General features: G+C 50.7%; 1 protein-coding gene across 3 annotated transcripts in view; it reads left to right on the top strand.

Moving 5' to 3' along the window:
• NEURL1 (neuralized E3 ubiquitin protein ligase 1) overlaps positions 1–19,759 on the top strand; it is a 78,891-nt gene that overhangs the window by 17,099 nt on the left and 42,033 nt on the right. The window contains exon 1 of one of the 3 annotated variants that reach the window (XM_080687648.1): positions 18,959–19,213. The exons of 1 other annotated variant lie outside the window; for it this stretch is intronic. In XM_080687648.1, coding sequence (XP_080543774.1) covers positions 19,180–19,213 — 34 coding nt within the window. In that variant the 5' untranslated portion in view covers positions 18,959–19,179. Of the gene's footprint in view, positions 1–18,958; positions 19,214–19,759 lie in introns of those variants that run through there. One more of the 3 variants, XM_080687647.1, reaches the window with a different exon arrangement.

Raw genomic sequence — 19,759 nt, 5'->3', positions numbered from 1 at the left:
GTTTTGTAAATAATTAAATTTTTATCTCAAGTTTGTGGTGTCCATACTGCAGGGAGCAGGTGGGGCAGCTGGGAACAAGGAGCTGTATTGTCCATGGAGTGGTAGAATCTCTTCCCTCCCCGTTTTCCTCCCTCCTGGCCTCCTGCATGGCAGGTGGGGTGGGGGTAAGAAGGGATCTGCTAAGGTCTTCTTGTCGCTGGCTGCCTCACTGCTCCCCTGCATTTCGCTCTTCATGTTCTTATTGTCTGGACCCCCTTCACGTTCCCACCTCTGCGGACACCAAGTACCATTCGCTCCTCTCCCCCAGGCCCGACCCCTTGGCACAATTGCCCCATACTCGCCCCACATTGCTGCCTGCTGAAACCCTCTCCCTCCACAGTGGTCCTTCTCAAACACCCCTGTCTCCACTGGTCTGGCACCCGCCCCCAGGTGTGCCGAGCTCTTGGGGGACCTCAGGGGAGCACCGGCCTCTCCCTCACCCTGTGCTTCAGAGACAGTCGTTTTTTCACATTTAGTGCTTAATACTGAGAATGTGAAGGTCTGTTTAGTCTTGTCCAGCGAACATAAACCAGCCGGAACTGGGCCAGGGCAGGACTGTGCTGTAAGTTTCCTTGTTTGGAATGAAATTCATTGTTTTTCACTGAGAAACAGGGGGGCTTTGGGGGAGCCCTGCTGGACCCCCCTCCCCAGGGTGTGGCCTGAGTGGCCCCTCCAAAGGTCACCAAGGTGTCTATGACACTGAGGCTGGCCCTGGGACACCAGCCACACCAGTGCCTGAGGGATGGAGAGGGCCTGAGATCATGTTGTGCAACCCTGTCCTTTTACAGGGGAGAAACTGAGGCTCAGAGAGAAGGGACCTGCCGAGTCACTGGGCGAGTTGAAGCAGATGGAAGCTCCTGGCTCCCTGGCTCTGAGATCTCTGCTGTGCCAGGGTGCCTCTGGCCTAGGAGTGGTGTGGGTGGGGCTGGGGGCGCTGATGAGTCTGGCTGGAAGTGACCGGTGGTCTGGGAATTGCCCAGGGCTTCTGGGGCTAAGCACAGAGGCCTGGGATAGTGAGCCCGAGGGAGGGGACATGGGAGAGGAGGCAGGGGAAGAAGGGAAGAGGGTGGGAGAGGAAAGGGAGAGGTGGCTGAGGGGTCCTGGAGAGGTGGGTTTTGGTCTCAAGCGCCTTCTTCCCCACCTGTCCTAGAGACTCCACCTTTTTTTGCACATCTCTTAGGGTGGGTTTCTGATGAACCGAGGTAAAGGAGCGTGTCTTACCTGTGATGGGCTGTGTGACCCAACTCAGGTAAGGTTTTGGCCAGGGTGCCAAAACCTGGGGTTCTAGAGGGAACAATGAGGGTCTTTGCAAGGATGATATCAACTCATGTATCTAAAATGTCTGTACTTGAGTGCCCAATAAATAGAATGGGGAGTGGGGGTCAGGAAGCAGGTATGGTGGCCAGTGACCTCAGAGCTGCGCAGCTTCCCAGCCCCCCCTTGGGCTCTCTGTGGCCGGTTTCTTTGCTGTATCTTGGGCCTCTATCCTTAGCTCTATCCCAGGTCCCTACTCAAATTTCAGCAAGTGGCACCCTAGTCAGTTTGGCAGTGGATAGAGCATCAGCCCACGGACTGAAGGGTCCTGGGTTCGATTCTGGTCAAGGGTGCATACCTCGGTTGCAGGCTTGATTCTAGTTATGGTTGAGGTGTGGCCCTGGTCAGGGTGTGTGCAGGAGGCAACCAATCAATGTGTCTCACATGGATGTTTCTCTCTCTGTGTCTCTCCCCCTCCCTTGTACTCTCTCTCTCTCAAAAAAAAAAAAAAAAAAAAAAAAATCAATGGAAAAAATATCCTCAGGTGAGAATTAACAACAACAACAAAATTTCAGCAAGTGGGTGTTTAGATGATCTTTCTAGAGAAAGTTCCCATTTAACTTTTTTTTTTTTTTTTTACCAGTGTAGGAATTCCTGAGTCTGGAAAAAGAGATGTTAGAAAGTGTGCAAGCCTGAGAAATCCTAACTGGGAGGCCCCTGGTGCTGGGGACATGAGGGCAGGAGACCTTGGGTTGTTCACTATGAATGTTCCGTTCACTGCTCTGTTAGCAGCAGTGATAGTACTGGTACCCAAGGCTGTTTATAAAGGTACATGAGCCGCCTGCTTCTACACGCTTCGGAGGCATTCATTTACAAAAGATCGCCTCGTTGCCAAGAGAAAACCACCACCTAGTGAAACATTAAACACAGCGTTAAAAGTGGAAGGAGATGATAAGTGGACCAACGTCCACACCGGCCCTGGGTGTCTCAGGGCAGTGGGAGCCACTGAAGGTTTTAGATTTGCTTTATGGACGGATCAGTCTAGCTGCCCTGTGGAGGATGGATTTCAGAGAGACAAGATGGGATCGGGGAGACCAGCTATGATGGGAATGTGGCTGTCTGAGGGAAGGATGCCAATGCCTGAACTATAATGTTGGGAAAAGAGAGGGGGTGCACTTAGAAGCTCTGGTAAATGAATGAAGGTGTGGTAAGGGAGAGGGATGAATCCAAGATGGTGCCCAGATTTTCAGGTGGCTGGGAGGATGGAGATTCCATCAGGGCCCTAGCCAGGAGAGGTGGTTGGAGGGGAAGATGGTGGGTTGAGCTTTGGGTTGTGTTAGAGGAGCCCTGAGACATTCTCCAGAAATATTTGTTGGATAAGTGCCTTTGTTAATAAGGAGTTTTTGTAATTCCTTGGATCAATCCGCTCTCTAGCCAAAAGCTCATCAAATCAAAGTATGTCAGTGTTGATGGAACAGGGCTAGAATTTGGGGCTAATCACTGGCCCATTGCACAATGGTTTATTGCTAGGAACCCTCCACCAAAACCTACATTCCAGTCGGGATGAGAAGAGTAGAGTCTCCATGTAAAGTATCCCAACTGCCCCAAAGTGTAAATATACCCCCATTCCCCAACGTCTAATAAAAGCTATTTTAAAAATAAAAGTGAGCCCGGCAGGTGTGGCTCAGTGGTTGAGCATCGACCCATGCACCAAGAGGTCACTGATTTGATTCCCAATTAGGACACATGCCAGGGTTTCAGGCTCAATCCCCTGTGGGGGGTGTGTAGGAGGCATCCGATTGATGTTGATGTTTCTTTCTCATCAATGATTCTATCTCTCTCTCCTCTCCCTTCCTCTCTCTCTAAAATCAATAAAAAATATTTATATTTCAAAGTGAATTGGACCTAAATCAGAAACAGAATTGAGATCACCAAACTCAGTCCTTGCAGAATCTCAGTTACCTTTTACTTGAGTAAAAGGACCGTTATCCATGGCTTTGTACATACATTTCCTTCTAAGTGTTTAAATTCCTGTAGGTAACAAACACGCAGTTCTCCTTGCTCAATAAGTGAGGCGGATCTTTTGAGTACCTTTTAAGTAACCTTAAAAAGTCCAAAGTTTTGTTGTTGTTGTTTGTTAAACCAAAAAACTCTGCAGGTAGGAGTCCATAAAGGTAAGATGAAGTAAGGGAGATCTGGGACGAATCCCATTTCGGAGGTTTAACTCAAGGGCCTCAAGGAGATGGCCAAGTTCCTGGAGCAGCACTTGGACTCCCTCTGGCCTTGCCCCTCCCCCAAGGGCAAGGCGAAGCTCTGTGGCCATCAGGGTCATTCTGTTGTCCAGTGTTTGAAAGCATCCGAAGCCCTTGAGGTGATGGTGGTGGCCAGCAGGGTGAACACAGTCTCTAGTAGATAATGTGTTTTTTAAAACAGCTTTATCAAAGTATAATTGACATACAGTATATGGCACAACTCATAATGTACATTTGATGTGTTTCAACCTATGTATACATCTGTGAAACCATCAGCACCGTCAAGTTAGTGAACATCGACATCACCCTCAAAAATTTCCTTTTGCCTTTAGTAATTTCTCTCTCCAACTCCTCCCTCTCCCACCCCCCACACTCAAGTAACCACTGATCTGCTTTCTGTCATTATAGATTAGCTTGCAGTTTTAGAGTTCTATATAAACCAAGCGGAATGCCAAAGCCTGAATTATAATGTTGGGGAAGAGGAGGTGCGCTTGGAAGCTCTGGTAAATGAATGTACTCTCTTTTCCTCTGGCTTCTTCCGCTCAGTATAGTTATTTTGAGATTCGTTCATGTTGTGGTGTGTGTTAATAGTTCATTCCTTTTTATTGCTTAGTGGTATTCCATGATTTGGATATACAGTTTATCTGCTCACTTGTTGATGGACATTGGGGCTGTTTTCAGTATTGTGCTATCACAAATGACATTGCTAAGAAGATTTGAATACAAGCCTATGGGTGGACATGGGTTTCCTTTTCTCTTGGGTAGACACTTAGAAATGGAATGACAGGATCATATGGTAGGTGCCTGTTTAACTTTTAAAGAAACTGCCAAACCTTTCTATTCTTCACCAGCAGAAAAGGCGAGTGCTAATTTCTCCACATTCTCATCAACACTTGGTATCGTCCGTCATTTTCATTTTGACCATTTTAGTAGCTGTGTAGTGGTATCTCATCGTGGTTTTCATTTGCTTATCTGTTTTCCCTAATGATATTGAGCATTTTTTTTGTGTGTGCTTATTTTCCATCTGTGCATCTACTTTGGTGAAATGTCTATTAACATTTTTGCCAATTTTTCCAGCTTTATTGAGATATAATTGACATAACATTGTGGGAGTTTACATGTAGGATGTGTTGATTTGATCCATTTATATATTGTAAAATGATTACCACCATCATTAGTTATCATCTCCATCCTGTCTCACAGTTACCATTTCTTTCTTTTTTTTTTTTTGTAGTGAAAACATTGAAGATCTACTCTCTTAGCAACATTCAGATATACGATGCAATAGTCACCGTGCTATATATTAGATCCCCAAACTTTTTAATCTTGTAACTGGAAGTTTGTACCCTGTGACCAACATCTCCCCATTTTCCCTGACCTTTAACCCCTGTAGCCACCACTCTGTTTCTCTGAGTTTGACTATTTTAGATTCCACATATAAGTAATAACATGTGGTATTTGCCTTTCTCTGCCTGACATTTCACTTAGCATAATGCCTTCAAGGTTCATCCAACTTATCGCACACGGCAAGATTTTCTTCTTTCTCATTGGCTCTTTTTATTATTATTATTTTTATTATTGAGTTACTTGGTTTTCCTCTACCTCTCCCTCTCCCCCTCCCTTCCTCCCTCCCTCTCTCTCTCTCTCTCCCTCTCTCTCTCTCTCTCTCTCTCTCTCATTGAGAGTTCTTTATATATTCTGGATTCTCTATTAGATAAGTACTTTGCAATGACTTTCTCCCATTCTGTGGCTTGTCTTTTCATTCTCTTAAAAGGCATTTGATGCTGTATATGTACTATTTAAATGAATTACATACACTGTTTCCTGGAATAACAACCATTCATAAACAAACAGTTGAGCTGGAGGGAGCCCAAGGACCCCACCAGTTTTGAAGATTCTATGTGCTATGGGCATCAGTCATAATTTTTCTGCAGAAGGAATGGAGCTTATCATTATGGCTAAGGACCCTGTTTTTATTTGAAGTGTCTAATGAAAAGACTACATATTCCAGCTTCCCTTGCAGCTTGGTGTAGCCATGTGACTGCATTTGGCCTGTGAAATGTACATTAGGATTGTTGGGAGGACTTTGCATGAGGCTCCTTTATTTTTAATTTTTAAATATTTTATTGATTTTTTTTTTTTTTTTTTTTTTTGCTTAATGGTATTCTCCAGAATACCAGGGATAGAGTTAGAAACATCGATGAGATGGAAACATTGATCAGCTGCCTCCTGCACACCCCTTACTGGGGTTGTGCCCGCAACCAAGGTACATGCCCTTGACCAGAATCGAACCTGGGACCCTTCAGTCCGCAGGCCGATGCTCTATCCACTGAGCCAAACCGGTTAGGGCTGCATGAGGCTCCTTTAAAGAGGGGCAGCTAACTGGTGTAAGTCCTTTGATTTTGGTTTTCCATGCTCCTCTTGCTTCCTGCCTGGGCTGTGGTCAAGGTGGCTGGAGCTTCAGCAGCTAACTTGAACCATGAAGCAACCTCAAATTGTCATGTGGAAAGGTGAAATAGAAAGATAAAAGAAGCCTGGGTCCCTGATGACTGCAGAGCTGCCACAGATTTCTTCTATATGAGAGAAAACACCTTAAGTGTTTTAAAAAAATCCATATTATTTCTGGTATTTGTTACCAACAATCAAATGCAATTCCTAAAGGAATTTGGTTAATATGGCAATGGGTCAATGAGAAGTCTGCTCTACTGCACATATATTTATATCATTGAGGTTATAGTGTTAGAATATTTTTTATCCCTGCTTTTCATATTTATCTTTATCGTTACTACTGTTTTCCCCATCATCACAACCATCTTTACATTTATTGTCCTCCTTTTCATATTGTTATTGTGAATAATAATCATTTTCATTATTATAACAGTCTTTGAGAGGGTTTGCTTCTTGTCTATGGAGGGTTGTTTGTGTGTAAAATGTATTTCTCTTGTTAAATATTCCATTGGAGGAGGGGTGGTGGTAAAGGAAAGGGAGTCTGAGGGAGGTTTTGTCCTTGAGGATCATCTGTGGAAGTGGGTGGAGTTTTTGGTACTGTAGTTTCAGTGTTCATTGGGTAGAAGCCAGGTCAATCATTTCTGTCCTGCAAATAGCCAGCATTGTCCCCACATGGGGAAGGCCTCCAGGTATGTAAGTGAAACAACAGGAATGGATTTCAGTTTTCTGTCAGGGTATGGGTTTCAGTTTTCTGTTGGGGCAGGTCCAAGTCAGCAGTGCCTATAAAGAAAGGTAGAGAAAATTAAACCTGATGGTGTAAGAAATAAGACATGATTGAAGGTTTTGAATAGGGGAGTAGCATGGTTTGTATAGGAAGGATTGGGAATGGGGTAAAGGGGACTCAAGGATGGGTAGGGCTCTTAGGAGCCTCTCATGGTGGTCCAGGCATGAGGTAATGAAGGTCATGTGTTAGGTGGATCATGTATTAAGCCGTTAAGCAGACATTAACCGGTTAAGAGGGGATGAACCCTAAATAATAAATAGATAGATAATTAATTAAATCATCTGAGGAAATGCCTGTGTGAGAAAAAATAGAGAGGAAGCAGGGAGAAGCTGGGTGAGCCATGACATCTCAATGCCAGTGTAACCCTGAGTGAAGGAGAAGGGGAAGAAAGGAAGAATTTTGGTGGAAGCATTTTAGACTGCAGTACAATTCTAAGGAAAGATTGGTAAGGCCTTTGGGGTGTCCTCAAGCCCAAGCCTCAACAGTTGCTGGTCAGAGGAGTCTCACATCCCCGAGGAAGGGTGTACCTTAATATTCCTGCCCTACCTGGTCACTGGCTGGAAGCAACTGTGGGAAGCATGGCATTGGGGCAAACACTGGGATGGATCTGAGAATTCCAGAGCTGGGGCCCCGGTCAGTTATGCTCCCTGTGTTAGAAGATCTAAGGGGGAGACAGCTGGGGTGGCGATTTGAGGAAGGTGATTGCTGTTGTCCCAGGGCCGTCGTTGCAAATAACAGATGCTGACTTGGACTGACTCAAATGATGAGCGGCACTGTCTCAGATCACAGGAAGCCGAAGGGTGGGTGAATGTCAGGGTTGGTTGAGTCTGGGCTGTAAGATAAGGTCAAGGTTGGGGTACTTTCCATCTCCCTGCTCTGCCATCTGTGGGTTGGATTTCTTCTGGACTGGTAGTGACATGGAATCACAACCAGATACAACAATATCTAAAGGAAGAACAGCCTCTCTCTTGTGCTTCTTTCTCAGGAGCAAGGAAAGCTTTCTCAGAGGGGTCTCTGCAGATTTCCCATTATGCTTCATTGGCCAGAAGTGGGTCACATGGCCACTATTGACCCAATCGCTGGCCCGGGGAATGAATCTCTGTGGTTGGGTTCTATCAGATGATGGGAGCCCTAACTGCACATTAGAACCACCCGGAAAGCCATTAGAAGTATCCATGCCTGGCCTTCCTGCTCAGAGTTTCTGTATTAATTCGTCTGCGGGGGGGTTGGGGGCAGGGGGGGACTGGCATCTGGTGTTTAAAACCTCCTTAAGTGATGCTCAGGTGCAGCCAACGAAGAGAACCACCATCATCTTGGAGTAGAACAGACGCTGGGGCCTCAGCCACATGTCTCTTACTGTCATTCACTGGTTTTGCATGGCTTTGGCAAGTCACCGCACCTCTTGGAGTATTGTTTTCTCATCTGTAAGTGGGGGCTAGCAACTGCTCCCTCCTGCACTTTCTGGGGAGACTGAATGAGCTCTTGGATGCTTGTAGACTTTGCAAACTGTAAGTCACTGACACCTGAGGGATAGTCACTCATCATCCTTCAATTTGGAGGGAAGTTTTAGCTTCTGTGCTGCGAGGAGCAGCCTGGGAGACATTTCTCAAGCACAGCTTCATGCCATTAAAATAAAAAATGAAAGAGAAGGAAAACGACAGATCAGGAAGCCACAGGCAATGGCAGCAGGCTTTTTCCTTCTTGGGTGATGTGGATTTGAATATGCTGCTATGAATGGTTTACGGCCAGGGGTCCTCAAACTTTTTAAACAGGGGGCCAGTTCACTGTCCCTCAGACCGTTGGAGGGCCGGACTATAGCTAAAAAAAAACCAACTATGAACAAATTCCTATGCGCACTGCGGGCCCGGGACGAGTCGGTTGCTAAGCAGGACAGGCAGCGGCACCCGGCGGGCGGGATAAATGTCCTCGGCGGGCCGCATGTGGCCCGCGGGCCGTAGTTTGAGGACACCTGGTTCACGTGGATGAGTTGGAGGGCTCTTGCCCCTGCCGCCTTCATCCAGGAGAGGCTGGGAGGGAGCCAGGCACATGCTTTCAGCATTTCCTCTTTGTCGTCCTGCACTGTTGGGGGCTAGCGGATGCTCTCCCATTGACTTCAGGGAAGATGGCCCGATAAGGTGGTAGTTCCTCAGTGTTCCAGGACACACATGGCTGCTTGGCTTCTTGGCTGTTGCTACTTGAGTGAGCATTGGCTGGTGCTGCCAATAGTACTGAGGGAACAAGAAGGGCCACCGGCAGGGGTGGGGTTGGGTTGTGAGGTCATGGCGAGGCAGTCTGTTGTCTTTGGGTACCACTGTGTCCACAGGGACCGGAGGCATGCTGGCTGGGAGGGTGCCCTCGGTTCTGAGGCCTGGAGCCTGGAGAAGGGCCAGACGGGGGCCAAGTAAAGACCACCCACCATCAGCTCTAGCCTCGTTTCCTCCCACTTCTTCTCTCCTTTTCTTCTTCCTTCGTAAAATATGCGTTGAGCACTACCCAGTGCCCACTGTATTAGGTGCTGGGGATGCAGAGCTAAAAAGACATGTCTGCCCTCAGGTTGCTCCCCGTATGGGAAGGGGACCCTTATCATCACTGCAGGGCTGGGGCTACACAAAAGGTTGTTGTGCCTTGGAGAAGGAAGATCTAGTCTGCCCTGGGCATTGGGATGATTTCAGAAAGATTCCTCTGAGTGAGCAATGAAGGTGAGGTAGGAGTTTTGAGTGACCAGTGTGGGGGGAGGGCATTCCAGGTAGAGGAACAGTGTTCAGAGAGTTGTGGACATGTGCGATGTGGCCATGTCCTGGGTCAGATGTGGTTCATAGGCATGGAGTGTCGGGACTTGGGGTCGGAGGTGAGGCCAGATACGTGGGCTAAGGCCAGTTCACAGAAGACTTGGAATGCTCCTCAGAGGATAGCTGAGCTGGGCAGTGACCTGGCCAGATTTGTCAGGCAGACAGGTCAGCCTGGCTGCCCTGAGGAAGAAGAATGGGAGGTCAAAGGCTGTTGGAGGAATGTCCAAATTAGGATGAGACTGGTGGCCTGAACTGTGGGATTAGCCAGGGATGGATTTGAGAAGGACGCAATGACTGCTCAGATGCGGGAATCCAGGCTGACACCGGACCTCTGGCCTGGCATGTAGCACTCAAGGCATAAAGCAGGTCATGGAACCTTGGGGTGATGCTATGTTGGGTGGTGTCAGGAAGAGGACTGAGAAGCAGAGACCCCCAGCTGAGAGCAGGCTGGCTTATCCTTGGTTTTCCACCAGGCCTTGGTGGAAAGGGGGTGAGAAGGAGAGTCTGCTGCTCCAGACAGTGCAGGAATTCTTGATTGCCTCTCCCCAAGTGATCCCTCTCCACATCCTTGATTCAGGGAGCTCCTGGTTCAGAGCTAAAGATGCAGGAGTCCAATGCCTCCATTGTACAGATGTGAGAACTGTGGCCTACAGAGGAATATGACTTGCCCAAGGTCACACGGCACATTATGGAGGTGGTGTCATGACTAGTAACAATAGACCCCACACACAAAAGCTAATGTAGCCCAACTCCCTTAATTGGCGCTAAGTTTGTTTGAGCAGGGCTGAGGTTGTGAGGGGTGGGGCATTTGTTTTAGACAGAGAGGTGGTGCCCTGGGGAGAAATTCCTGCTTCTATTTGCCTATCCCAGCTGCATTAACCCACTTCCTGGAGCCCTAACCACCACCCTCCCATAATCCCCAGGAGGAATGATTTTAGGCAGACATTAAAAGAAACTGCCCTTCCTGAGTCTCCCCAAACCCAAACAGGCTCCCACAGAGCTCCCCACACCTCGGTTGAGTTTGACCACAAGCCACAGGACCTGCCTGGAACCCAGGAGCCCTGACTCCAGGGAAGGCGTTGTCCTCTGAACTTCATGTTGAGGAGTCCACCCTGTGCATTGCTGGGGTCTCTGGTAGCTTGGCTGACCCTGGGCTCCAGTAGCTGGAGTGAGCAAAGAAGGGAGAAAGTCATCCCGAAGGGTGTGGCATTGTTGGGGACGAGCCTGAGATGTGTCACAGGAGAGACAGGAAAGGAGGGTGGGAGCGATGGATGAACATGCAAACGGGGAGCTGGGACAGCTGCGGGGAGGAAAGTGGGTTTTCTGTCACTGCACTCACCTTGTGGTGGCTGCCCTACTTGGGCTGTCCTTTGGGCAGGAGGACCACAGTCCCAACAGCCACCTTCAGTCAGCCACACCTGAATTCTGGCTCCAGAGTGAGAGGAGGCCACTGCTGAGCCAGCCACAGGCTCATGGTCCCCAGGCCTTTAGGGACTAAAAGCCCCTGTTTGTGGGGCTTCCTAATGAAGTGATGTGTGATGTCTGGGGTTGGGGTCAGGGACTCAGTCCGGGCCTAGGGCTGGAGGAGTAATGGCAGGGGACACAGTCCCTCCATCAGCTCAGTGGTCATGAAAACCACTGGCTTCTTCTAAGAGTCCCTGAGTGGATAGATCCCAGCACCAGGGAGCCTGCCTTCGACTCTGCAGCCAGCACAGCCAGTGTTGGCTGTGCTGCAGGGCATGGGCCCTGGTGGTGGCCACAGGGCTGGCATAGCTCAGTGGCTGGGCCTCAGGTCAGTCACTCACTTTTGCTCTGGAGAACAGAAGCTGAGTGACCCCCTCTATCGGCTCCTAAAAAGGAGCTGCCATCCCTTTTATTTTTTCAGAGTTTTTCTAGGTTTGTGTCTCAGGGCCTGTGGTAGCCGACACCCCACTGCTCCATCCCCCTTGCCCTTTGGATCTGTGCATGGTGGCCAGCTCTGGCTCCCAGAGCTCGGATGATGCCAGGGCCCTCTGTATCGAGTTCAGGACTGTGTCCCACCAACAGCACTACCACGGACGATATGGCACTTCCTGTGTCCCACACTGTCTGAGCACAGTCCAAGGGTGAACTCACTCCATCCCCCGCAGCCCTAGGAATTAGGCACTGTACCATCAAACCCATTTTTCAGAAGAGGAAGGAGACACCAACTAGGTGTCAGAACCAGGATTTGAACCCAGGCGTTGACTCCAGAGCCTGCTCTTAACTGCTCTTAACCACCAGCAGCGCCTTTTGTAGATACACTCTAAAGGTGGCAATGTGTAGGTTGTCAGATCACAGAGTTGTGGCTGCCAGTGGCCTTAGGGCCTGGCCTTATAGGGGACTGCACCCTCACTCTCTTGTGTCCCCTAATGCCCAGTGTCTGAGTGTTGGAGTGAGAGGCCCCAGTGGGCAGGAAGCAGGGCCAGGGAGCAGAGGTGGGGGCCAAGGTGGCTGGCCCTGGGCTCTGCCATCCCTCAGTAAGCCAGACCTGGGAGGGGAAGGAAGCAGGAGAGCCCCAGGCAGCTGACTCCTCAGAGGAGGGAAGGGGGCTGAAGGGGAGCCTCCCAGCCTGGGGATGGTTTCAGCTGGCTGGGTCTGGGCATCAGAAGGGGTGGGCACCAGGAGTCCTGGCTGAGCCATGGAGCCTGACACACACACACACACACACACACACACACACACACACACACACACACATAGATGGATGGGGTTGGGGGAAGGTGGTCTCTGCCTGCAGAGGAGGGATTTAACTTGCTCTCAGCTTTTCTCATAATCCTGGCAGGCCCAGCACGATCGGTGGAGTGTGTTTACTGGTCTCCTATGGATGATGGACGATGGGTGAGGCTCATGTCCTGCTCCAGCACTTGTGTCCTGTCCCCTGCATCACCTGGGTCTCCTCATCTCTACCTCAGCTCCCAAAAAATGTCTCATTGTTCACCTTGCCTGACCCTCCTCGGCAAGGTTATAATTTAGGCCATTTATCACTTGTGACTGTTGAGACAAAGGCTGGCTTCATGTTTAAAATTCAAAATACCCCAAACAAAAACAGAGCACTAACCAGGTGACAAGGGGCAATGTTTAATCTGCTTCCTTGGAAGAACCTGCTGTTATGTAAACAGCACTCTGGAATTACATTTGCATAAAGGCACACATGCGATAATACATGCAAAGCCTGGAACAGTGACTGGTGCCGGGTACGCGGTGCTGAGCAGATGGTGCTGGCACGACGATGAGATGGTCATTATCTCGTAAAGCTGGCCCTCCCTTTCTTCTCCTTGGTGCAGCATTTATACTTGGTGCTATACTCATATCCTGGACCGTAAGTCACTCCTCTCTGAGGTTGGGGCAGGGATCTTGGCTCCTCTGCGTTCTACCTGGATTCCCGAGTTCTCAGGGTCTCTGAATTACTATTCTTGTGGAGCCAAGCCCTGGGCCTCAGAGAAGCTCAGTAGCTTGCCGTCATGTGACAGTAGAGCTCGCCTGTCTGACCTCAAGACCAGAGCTCCCAAGCTCCATGAGGATGGAGTGGGCACCTCCATCCGCCCTTCTTGGCCGGAGGCATAGATCTTATCACAGGCAAATGTTTGCTTCCAGCTGGGGGCTCTGTGGGTGTGGGCTCCATCTGGTGCACTCTGTCCTCGGAATCGAAACCTGGTTTCTTCCTTGTCCTGTCCTTTCTGCCTGGTGTGGATGGTGACCCCTGTGTAGTCCAGGCTGTCCAGGATGGCCCTGAGGCCCAGACCTGGGGAGCAGGAGTAGGTGTGTTTGTGTCTTAGACTTAGAGGGTCTGAGAAAGGGCTGCTTGGCACTGGGCCCACAGCCTGGGAGGGGTGCCCAACTCCGGGCTGTTTTCTCGGATTCCCTTTCGGTCTCCGCCCCCGCCTCTGCACCTGTTGTGTTCCCATCATCCCAGGCGGCTGGCAGCTGTCATTGCTGAGGCACCTGTCCCAGCCCCAGTGGACGCCCTATGGGCTCCCAGGCTCCAGTTTCCCTGGCATGCAGCGCATGCTCTGTTTCCGTGTCTTTGTCCTCATCTCCATGCACATCTCTTTCTCTCTTTCAGACTCTGGGCAGCAGTCTCCATGCTTATCCTGGTTCTGGGCATGAGAGGGAGCTTGGGAGGGGTGGGCTCCCTGCTCTCCATTCTCCAATGCCAGTCTAATAGGGCAGGGAGGATGGCCCTGGCACGTCAGCCTTAGGCCCCATATGCCAGGTGACTCATCATCTCAATCAAATTAGCCCTTGTTCTTGATGAAAAAGACATGACAACAGCCAGGAGCCCTCTCCCAGCTCCTTCCCAGCAGGGCTGCCTCCCTTCCTGCCCCCCTGTATGGGCTGCTCCAGATACCAGTCCCCTCTGCCCACCTATAAAGAGAAGTTATCCCCTCTCCTTGTCCAGTCTTATCTTCCATGCCTTCCGATGCTCTGAAGTCATTAAATTGAGTTCAGGTCCTCCTTATCCTCTACCCATAATGCAACCATGGGAAAGCCTGCAATTACTAGGCCTCCTTTGTTATATCTGTAAAATGGGTACATTACTTCTTGGTTGCCTGAAGGCATTGGCTGGACCCAGTGCTCTCTTGTGGCTCATTTCCCTCAGAGATCTTGGAGTCTCTGAATCCAGTGGTTTCTGTTGTCTAGTGAACTTGTTTTGGGTTCTGTTCTGCAGTTGCTGGGCCTGCTCTAGGCTAAGTTCTAAGAGGATAGGCTCATCCTGGGGCTGAAAGGGCTGGGCCTTGGGGGACATGGATGAGAAAGGACTTGATGAGGAGAGAGTTGAGCTGAGCAGCCCACCATGGAGACCAAGATGGTCCTCGAGAAGGAGAGGGGTTGGGAGATGGGAGATGGCAGGAAGAAGAGGAGGGCCTTGGTCGTGGGAGGGTCTTGGAAGCTGAATGGGTTCAGGGAGCCAAGGGGGCAGAGGATCCCTGGATGGGGTCAGAGAGCAGATGCAGCTGAGGAGCTAGCCAGAAAGGGAGGGTTTCTTTCTGAAGCCTGAGACCAAATGCTCCCCAGGGGCACAGCCTGTTTTCTGCCTGTAGGCTTTGAGGTATTACAGTCCCCACCCAGCTCAAGGACAGTCTACTTTCTGCAAGATTTCCAGGATGGGCCACCTCTTCGTGGACAGGAAGTGTAGTTTTATGCCTTGCCACAACCTCCCCTGCTTTCACTTAAGCTCCATTCTGGGATGTCACCTTCCGTCCCTTGGAAAACTGCTAGGCTCTGCCTTTACATAGAACCCTTCTGGTTCCCTAAAAAGAAGGTCCATCATCCCCTTGTCTTCTCTTCCCCAAGCAAGAAGTCCCATGCCCTTTGACCTTTTCTGTCTAGACTGTGAGTTTTAATGTCAGACAGGTCTGGGATTGAACTCTGGCTGGTCTTGCCTTCATTGTAACCTCTCTGAGCCCCAGTTCTATAGCCCGCAGGATGGGGATGATTATAATCCTGCAGGGATGTTGTGGGATTGAGCGAGATTAGTGTGTGAAATACCTAGCAACGTGCCTGGTGCACACTTAAGGGTTCAATCATTTACAGCTTCTGCTGTAGACTTCCTTATTGAGTCTCCATTCCTCTTTCACATCGTTTCCATCCTGTCGCCTCCCCTTTCCTATCCTTTCATTCTCCTTTTCCACAGAACAGAACATGGAAATGATTCAACCAGTGCCACAGGCATCTCAGCGTGGCTCCTGCTTGGCTTCTGAAGGGTGGAAGTTGGGTCTTGCTCACCAGTAGGTCCAGAGTTGGCACTCAGTGAATGCTGAATGAACAAAAGAATGAATGATGTAGGTCAGCGGTGCTCTCACCCCTTTTAGTAACCGAATTCTTTGGCCAAATGAAATTTTATGTGGTGCCTCAATAAAAACAGAAGGGGTGCAGTGCTGGCTGCCACATCCTCTATAGAGGCCTAGATTCTGCTCTGGGGAGGAGATGGGGGACCCCTCAGACACGGAACACTGCCACTTCCTATTTAAATTGGGGGAAGTGGCTTGTGGAAAACAGGACCTAAGGAAGCCCGCGGGTAAACCCCTGCAGACAGTGGTGGGGTGAAGGCCCAGGGGCTTCCCAGGCTGCGTCCAATCCTCTACTCCATTCTCACTCACGTGGCCAGAGTGAGGGTGCCCCCACCTGAGGACTGCGTTTGCTGAGGCCTCACCCTGCCCCTATCCCTGCTTGGTTACGTCCCTCTAGTCTTGTTTCTGGAAATTTCCGTGCTATCAGTTCCATCGGTGAGATATTTTCTGAGCACCTGCTCTGTGCAGGCATGACACTAGGCCCGGGGAGAGCGTGGGCAAGTCAGTACAGACCCGACCCTGCTGGGGGCCACTTCTTTCTCCCCTGGTGCCTTTTGCCTCCTCCCATGCATTCTGCACACCAGAAGGCATGGTGACCTTTTAGAAGTGCAGTCTGCTCTTGTTGCCTTCCTGCTGAAACCTGTCCGGGGTTCCCTATTACTCTCAGAAAAAAAGGCCAGGTTCTTCACCCCGCTTTTTGAGGCCCAACCGGGGTGTCTCCAGCCCACCTTGGTAGGCCATCAGAACATTTCCCCAGGATCCTCCTGCGCTCCCTGTTGCAGCCATTCCAGCCTTGCTTCTCGGAGGTGTGGGGCTCACTGCCTGGAGTATTCTTTCCTTAACCGACCTGCAGGGCCACGCACATGCCTGCTTCTCCTTCACCACCGATGCTCAGGAAAGCCTACCCCGAGCCCCCCGGAACCTTGCTCCTTTGTTTCAGATCCCTTTCCTAGGATTGTGATAATATTCTACTTGATAAATGTCTATTCCATCAGGTCTCTAAGTCCACAAGAGCCAGGCTCAGTCTATTGTTGATCATCATTGCCTCCCCAGTGTGTAGCTTAGTGTTCGGCGCATGGTAGGTGCTCAGTAAATGTTGGTCAATTTGAATTGTTGAGATGTACCCAGGAGAAGCCAAGGCAAATAGACAATGCCACAGCTAGGGTGCAGTAGAATGAGAGGTTGGGAGAGGCTTAGCTTGGGCTCCAAGGAGAGACAAGCTCCAAGAAGGGGCACTTTACTCTCTACCTGGGGCCCTGGGGAGGCTTCCTGGAAGAGGTGTTACCAGTGCTGGGCCTTGGGAAGACCAGGCAGGCCATTGGAGGGGATGGTGGGGAAGGGCCCAGCCAGGCGCATCAAAAGTCAGGGGGGTTGACTGTGTTGCTGCAGGAACAGCCTCCAGAGCAGCCTCTTTTATTTGTTTCCTCATCTGTAGAATGGGCATAAAAATGTAACCTATCTCTTAGGGTCGCCGTGAGGATTGGACACGTTAATATGTGTAATGTGTTTAGAACTGCCTGCACATAGTGAGGTCTGGTGTTTGCTGTTGTTATGATTATTTACCAAACAAAAGGAGTTTGCGTTGTTTCCTCTTGGTCAGACTCTGACTTAATCTCCCTACCCCAGAGGAAGAGGGTATGTGTGTCATGGAGCATGTGTGTGCATGCACATGTGACTGTGAGCAGTCATGAGCCAGCATGTGACTGTAGAAAGGGGAAGCCTTGTATGTCCTGGCTCTTCCCAGGAAGTGAGAGGCATGCCTCTGGTCTGGGGGGTGGGTTAGCATGCTGGGCTTGTGGACACTCCCACTCAGGGTCTGCCCAGCCCTCTGGCTAATGACCCTAGACCATCTCCTCCTCTCCCCTTCCCCTTCCCACTCCCTTCCCCTCTTCTTCCCCAGACCAGGCCTGGGCGGCAGCAGGGTCCTGCACGGAGGGCTCAAGGCCCAGCACAGCCCCTCACAGTGTCCAGGCCTCTGAGTTCCATCTGATAGGGGGCAGCCCCCGTCTTTCCCACGGCTCCTTCCTAGCTCTCCCCCCTCTGCCCACCCATTCTTTCCCTTGGAATCCAGACTCCTAACCCCGAGGACAGAGGCTGGGGGCTGGCCAGGGCCTGGGAAGAGGAGCTGTTCTGCTTTCCTGGGAGAAGCCCCTGTCCTGCAGAGAGCCTGTGACTGTGATATTGTCCCACAGGCCCTGGGCTTGAGTCCTGCCTCTGACCTGCTGGGTAAACGTCAGGCATGTTCCCGAGCCTCTCAGAGCCCCCAGTTTCTTTTCTGTGAAATGGGTGGAGCAGCAGTCTCTGCTGCCGGCGTGGTAAATCAGAGCGTGCGCACAGTGCCTGGTGCCCAGTGAGCGCACAGTGCACGGTGGCTACTCTTTTGGTGGCGCCTTGGCCTCCCAGTAGGCCTGCGTAGCGGTGGAGGGGCCTGTCTTCCCACCGCCCTCCGCCCTTTCTGTCTGTGCCCTTCACTGGCTCCGAGTTCTGCATCTTAGGATTTCTCCAGATCTGAGGGGATGTGCGTGTGTGGGGTGTGTTCATTGTGCGGTGTGGATGTGTCAGGTGTGTGTGTGTCTGGTGGTGGCTAAGTGTGCACCATCGTGAATGCTTGTGAGTGCTGTGAGTCTGTATCTGTGTGTACACATGTGACATGGTGTAGATGGGTAGTGTGGTCTGTATATGTTGGTGTGTGTTTGTGTATGCTTATGATCAAAGCAACAGTTTGCTGTGCTGGTAAAAGTGTGGATTCTGGTGCCTGACTGCCACCTTCTAGGTAGGTCACGTCTTTATCTTGGTGTTTTTGTCTTTAAGATAATAATAATAATGGTACCTATTGATAATAACAATAATACTGACCTCATCATTCAGCCCATGGGGACCAAAGGAGTTAATACTCCTAAAGCCGTTGTAACAGAGCCTGGGAGAAGATAGAAGTGGGCAGATTTTTGTTATTAAGCTCCACTAGCCAGATTGTAAGCCCCATGTCTGTTTTGCTCATCATGATATCATTGCCTCACCTGATGCCTGTGTGTAGTAGGTACATCATGACATGTGAATGGCTGAAGGCCTTGGAAAAAGGTGAGGTTGTGTTTGTGTGATGAAGTATGGATTGGGGAATGTGCATGTGTGTGTGTGAGAGATGTGTGATTGGGAGTGTGCATGTGTGTGTGCATGTGTGCGTGTGAGATGACATGTGTGATGAGGAGTGTGCATGTGTGTGTGTATGAATGTGTGTGGGATGAGATGTGTGCTGGGGAGTGTGCATGTGCAGACATACATGCGTGTGTAATGAGGTGTGTGATGGGGAATGTGCATGTGTGTGCATATGTGCATGTGTGTGAGGTGACATGTGTGATGGGGAGTGTGCATGTGTGTGCATACATGTGTATGTGATGAGGAGTGTGCGTGTGTGTGTGTGGTGTGTGTGTGATGGGGAGTGTGCATGTGTGTGTGCACGCTCAGGCTGGGGCATCTCCAGCGCTTTCTGGAGCTGGCTATTTCAGGAAGCCTCCAGTCTCCTCCTCCTTATGTAAATAAACATGACAGATCCTGTTGCCTGTACCAGCGCTGGGAGGTGGGGGAGGCTCACAGGGGTGTGTGTGCCTGTGTGGCTGGCCTCGCAGGCGCTGTGTGCGGGAGGGAGCTCCTGGGGGCACGGGAGGGGCAGGCTCAGCCCTGCCATGCCTGCCGTCAACTGTAGGGGAGGAGAGGTGGCAGAAGGAGAGGCACTGGCAGCCAGGGCAGCTTGGTGACGAGGCCGGCTAGCCAAGCGGAGGTGGCCGTGCTGCCCGCTGCCTGTGATGGGGGGACAGATCACCCGGAGCACCCTCCACGGTAAGGCCCCAGCTGATGCCTGGGGGTCTGCCCACCCCCAGGCTGGGGACCACCTGGTCTGAGAGGCACTGGAGCTTGAAGCACAGTCATCCCCCTGCCTCTTCCCTCCTTGTGGGGACTCCTTCGGGTGGCAGGAACTGGGTTGGAGGAAAGCAAGGGAGGCTGGGAAGAGCAGGAAGAGGGGGGCTTTCCCAGGTAACTGGTGGTAAGTCAAGCAGCTGAGTCTCCCCACAAAGTCTCCTTGTCCTCTTATCGCCCCAGGGTGCCGACAAGCCCCCAAGTGGGATGTGAGGTACTGGGTGTCTGTACCCCCCTTTCTCAGGACTGGGGCAAAGCACCGTGTGACACCTGGGGGGACTTGTTTGTGGGCCCTGGGTTGCAGGCCCTGGAGGTCAGTGCTGAGTTCCATGGTGGGCTGTGGAGAGATGTGTGGGCACACACAAGTGTGCATGAGTGTACATGCGTGCCTTTGCTCATACGTGTGTATTAGAGGTGTCTGTGGGTGTGTACCTGTGCCCGCTGGTGCCTAAGCACATGAGTGTGCAA

The sequence above is a fragment of the Plecotus auritus genome, assembly GCF_963455305.1.
Source record: "Plecotus auritus genome assembly, chromosome: 9".
Lineage (NCBI taxonomy): Eukaryota > Metazoa > Chordata > Mammalia > Chiroptera > Vespertilionidae > Plecotus > Plecotus auritus.
Note: the sequence above shows the minus strand (reverse complement) of the source record. Positions and strands in the feature narration are given on the sequence as shown.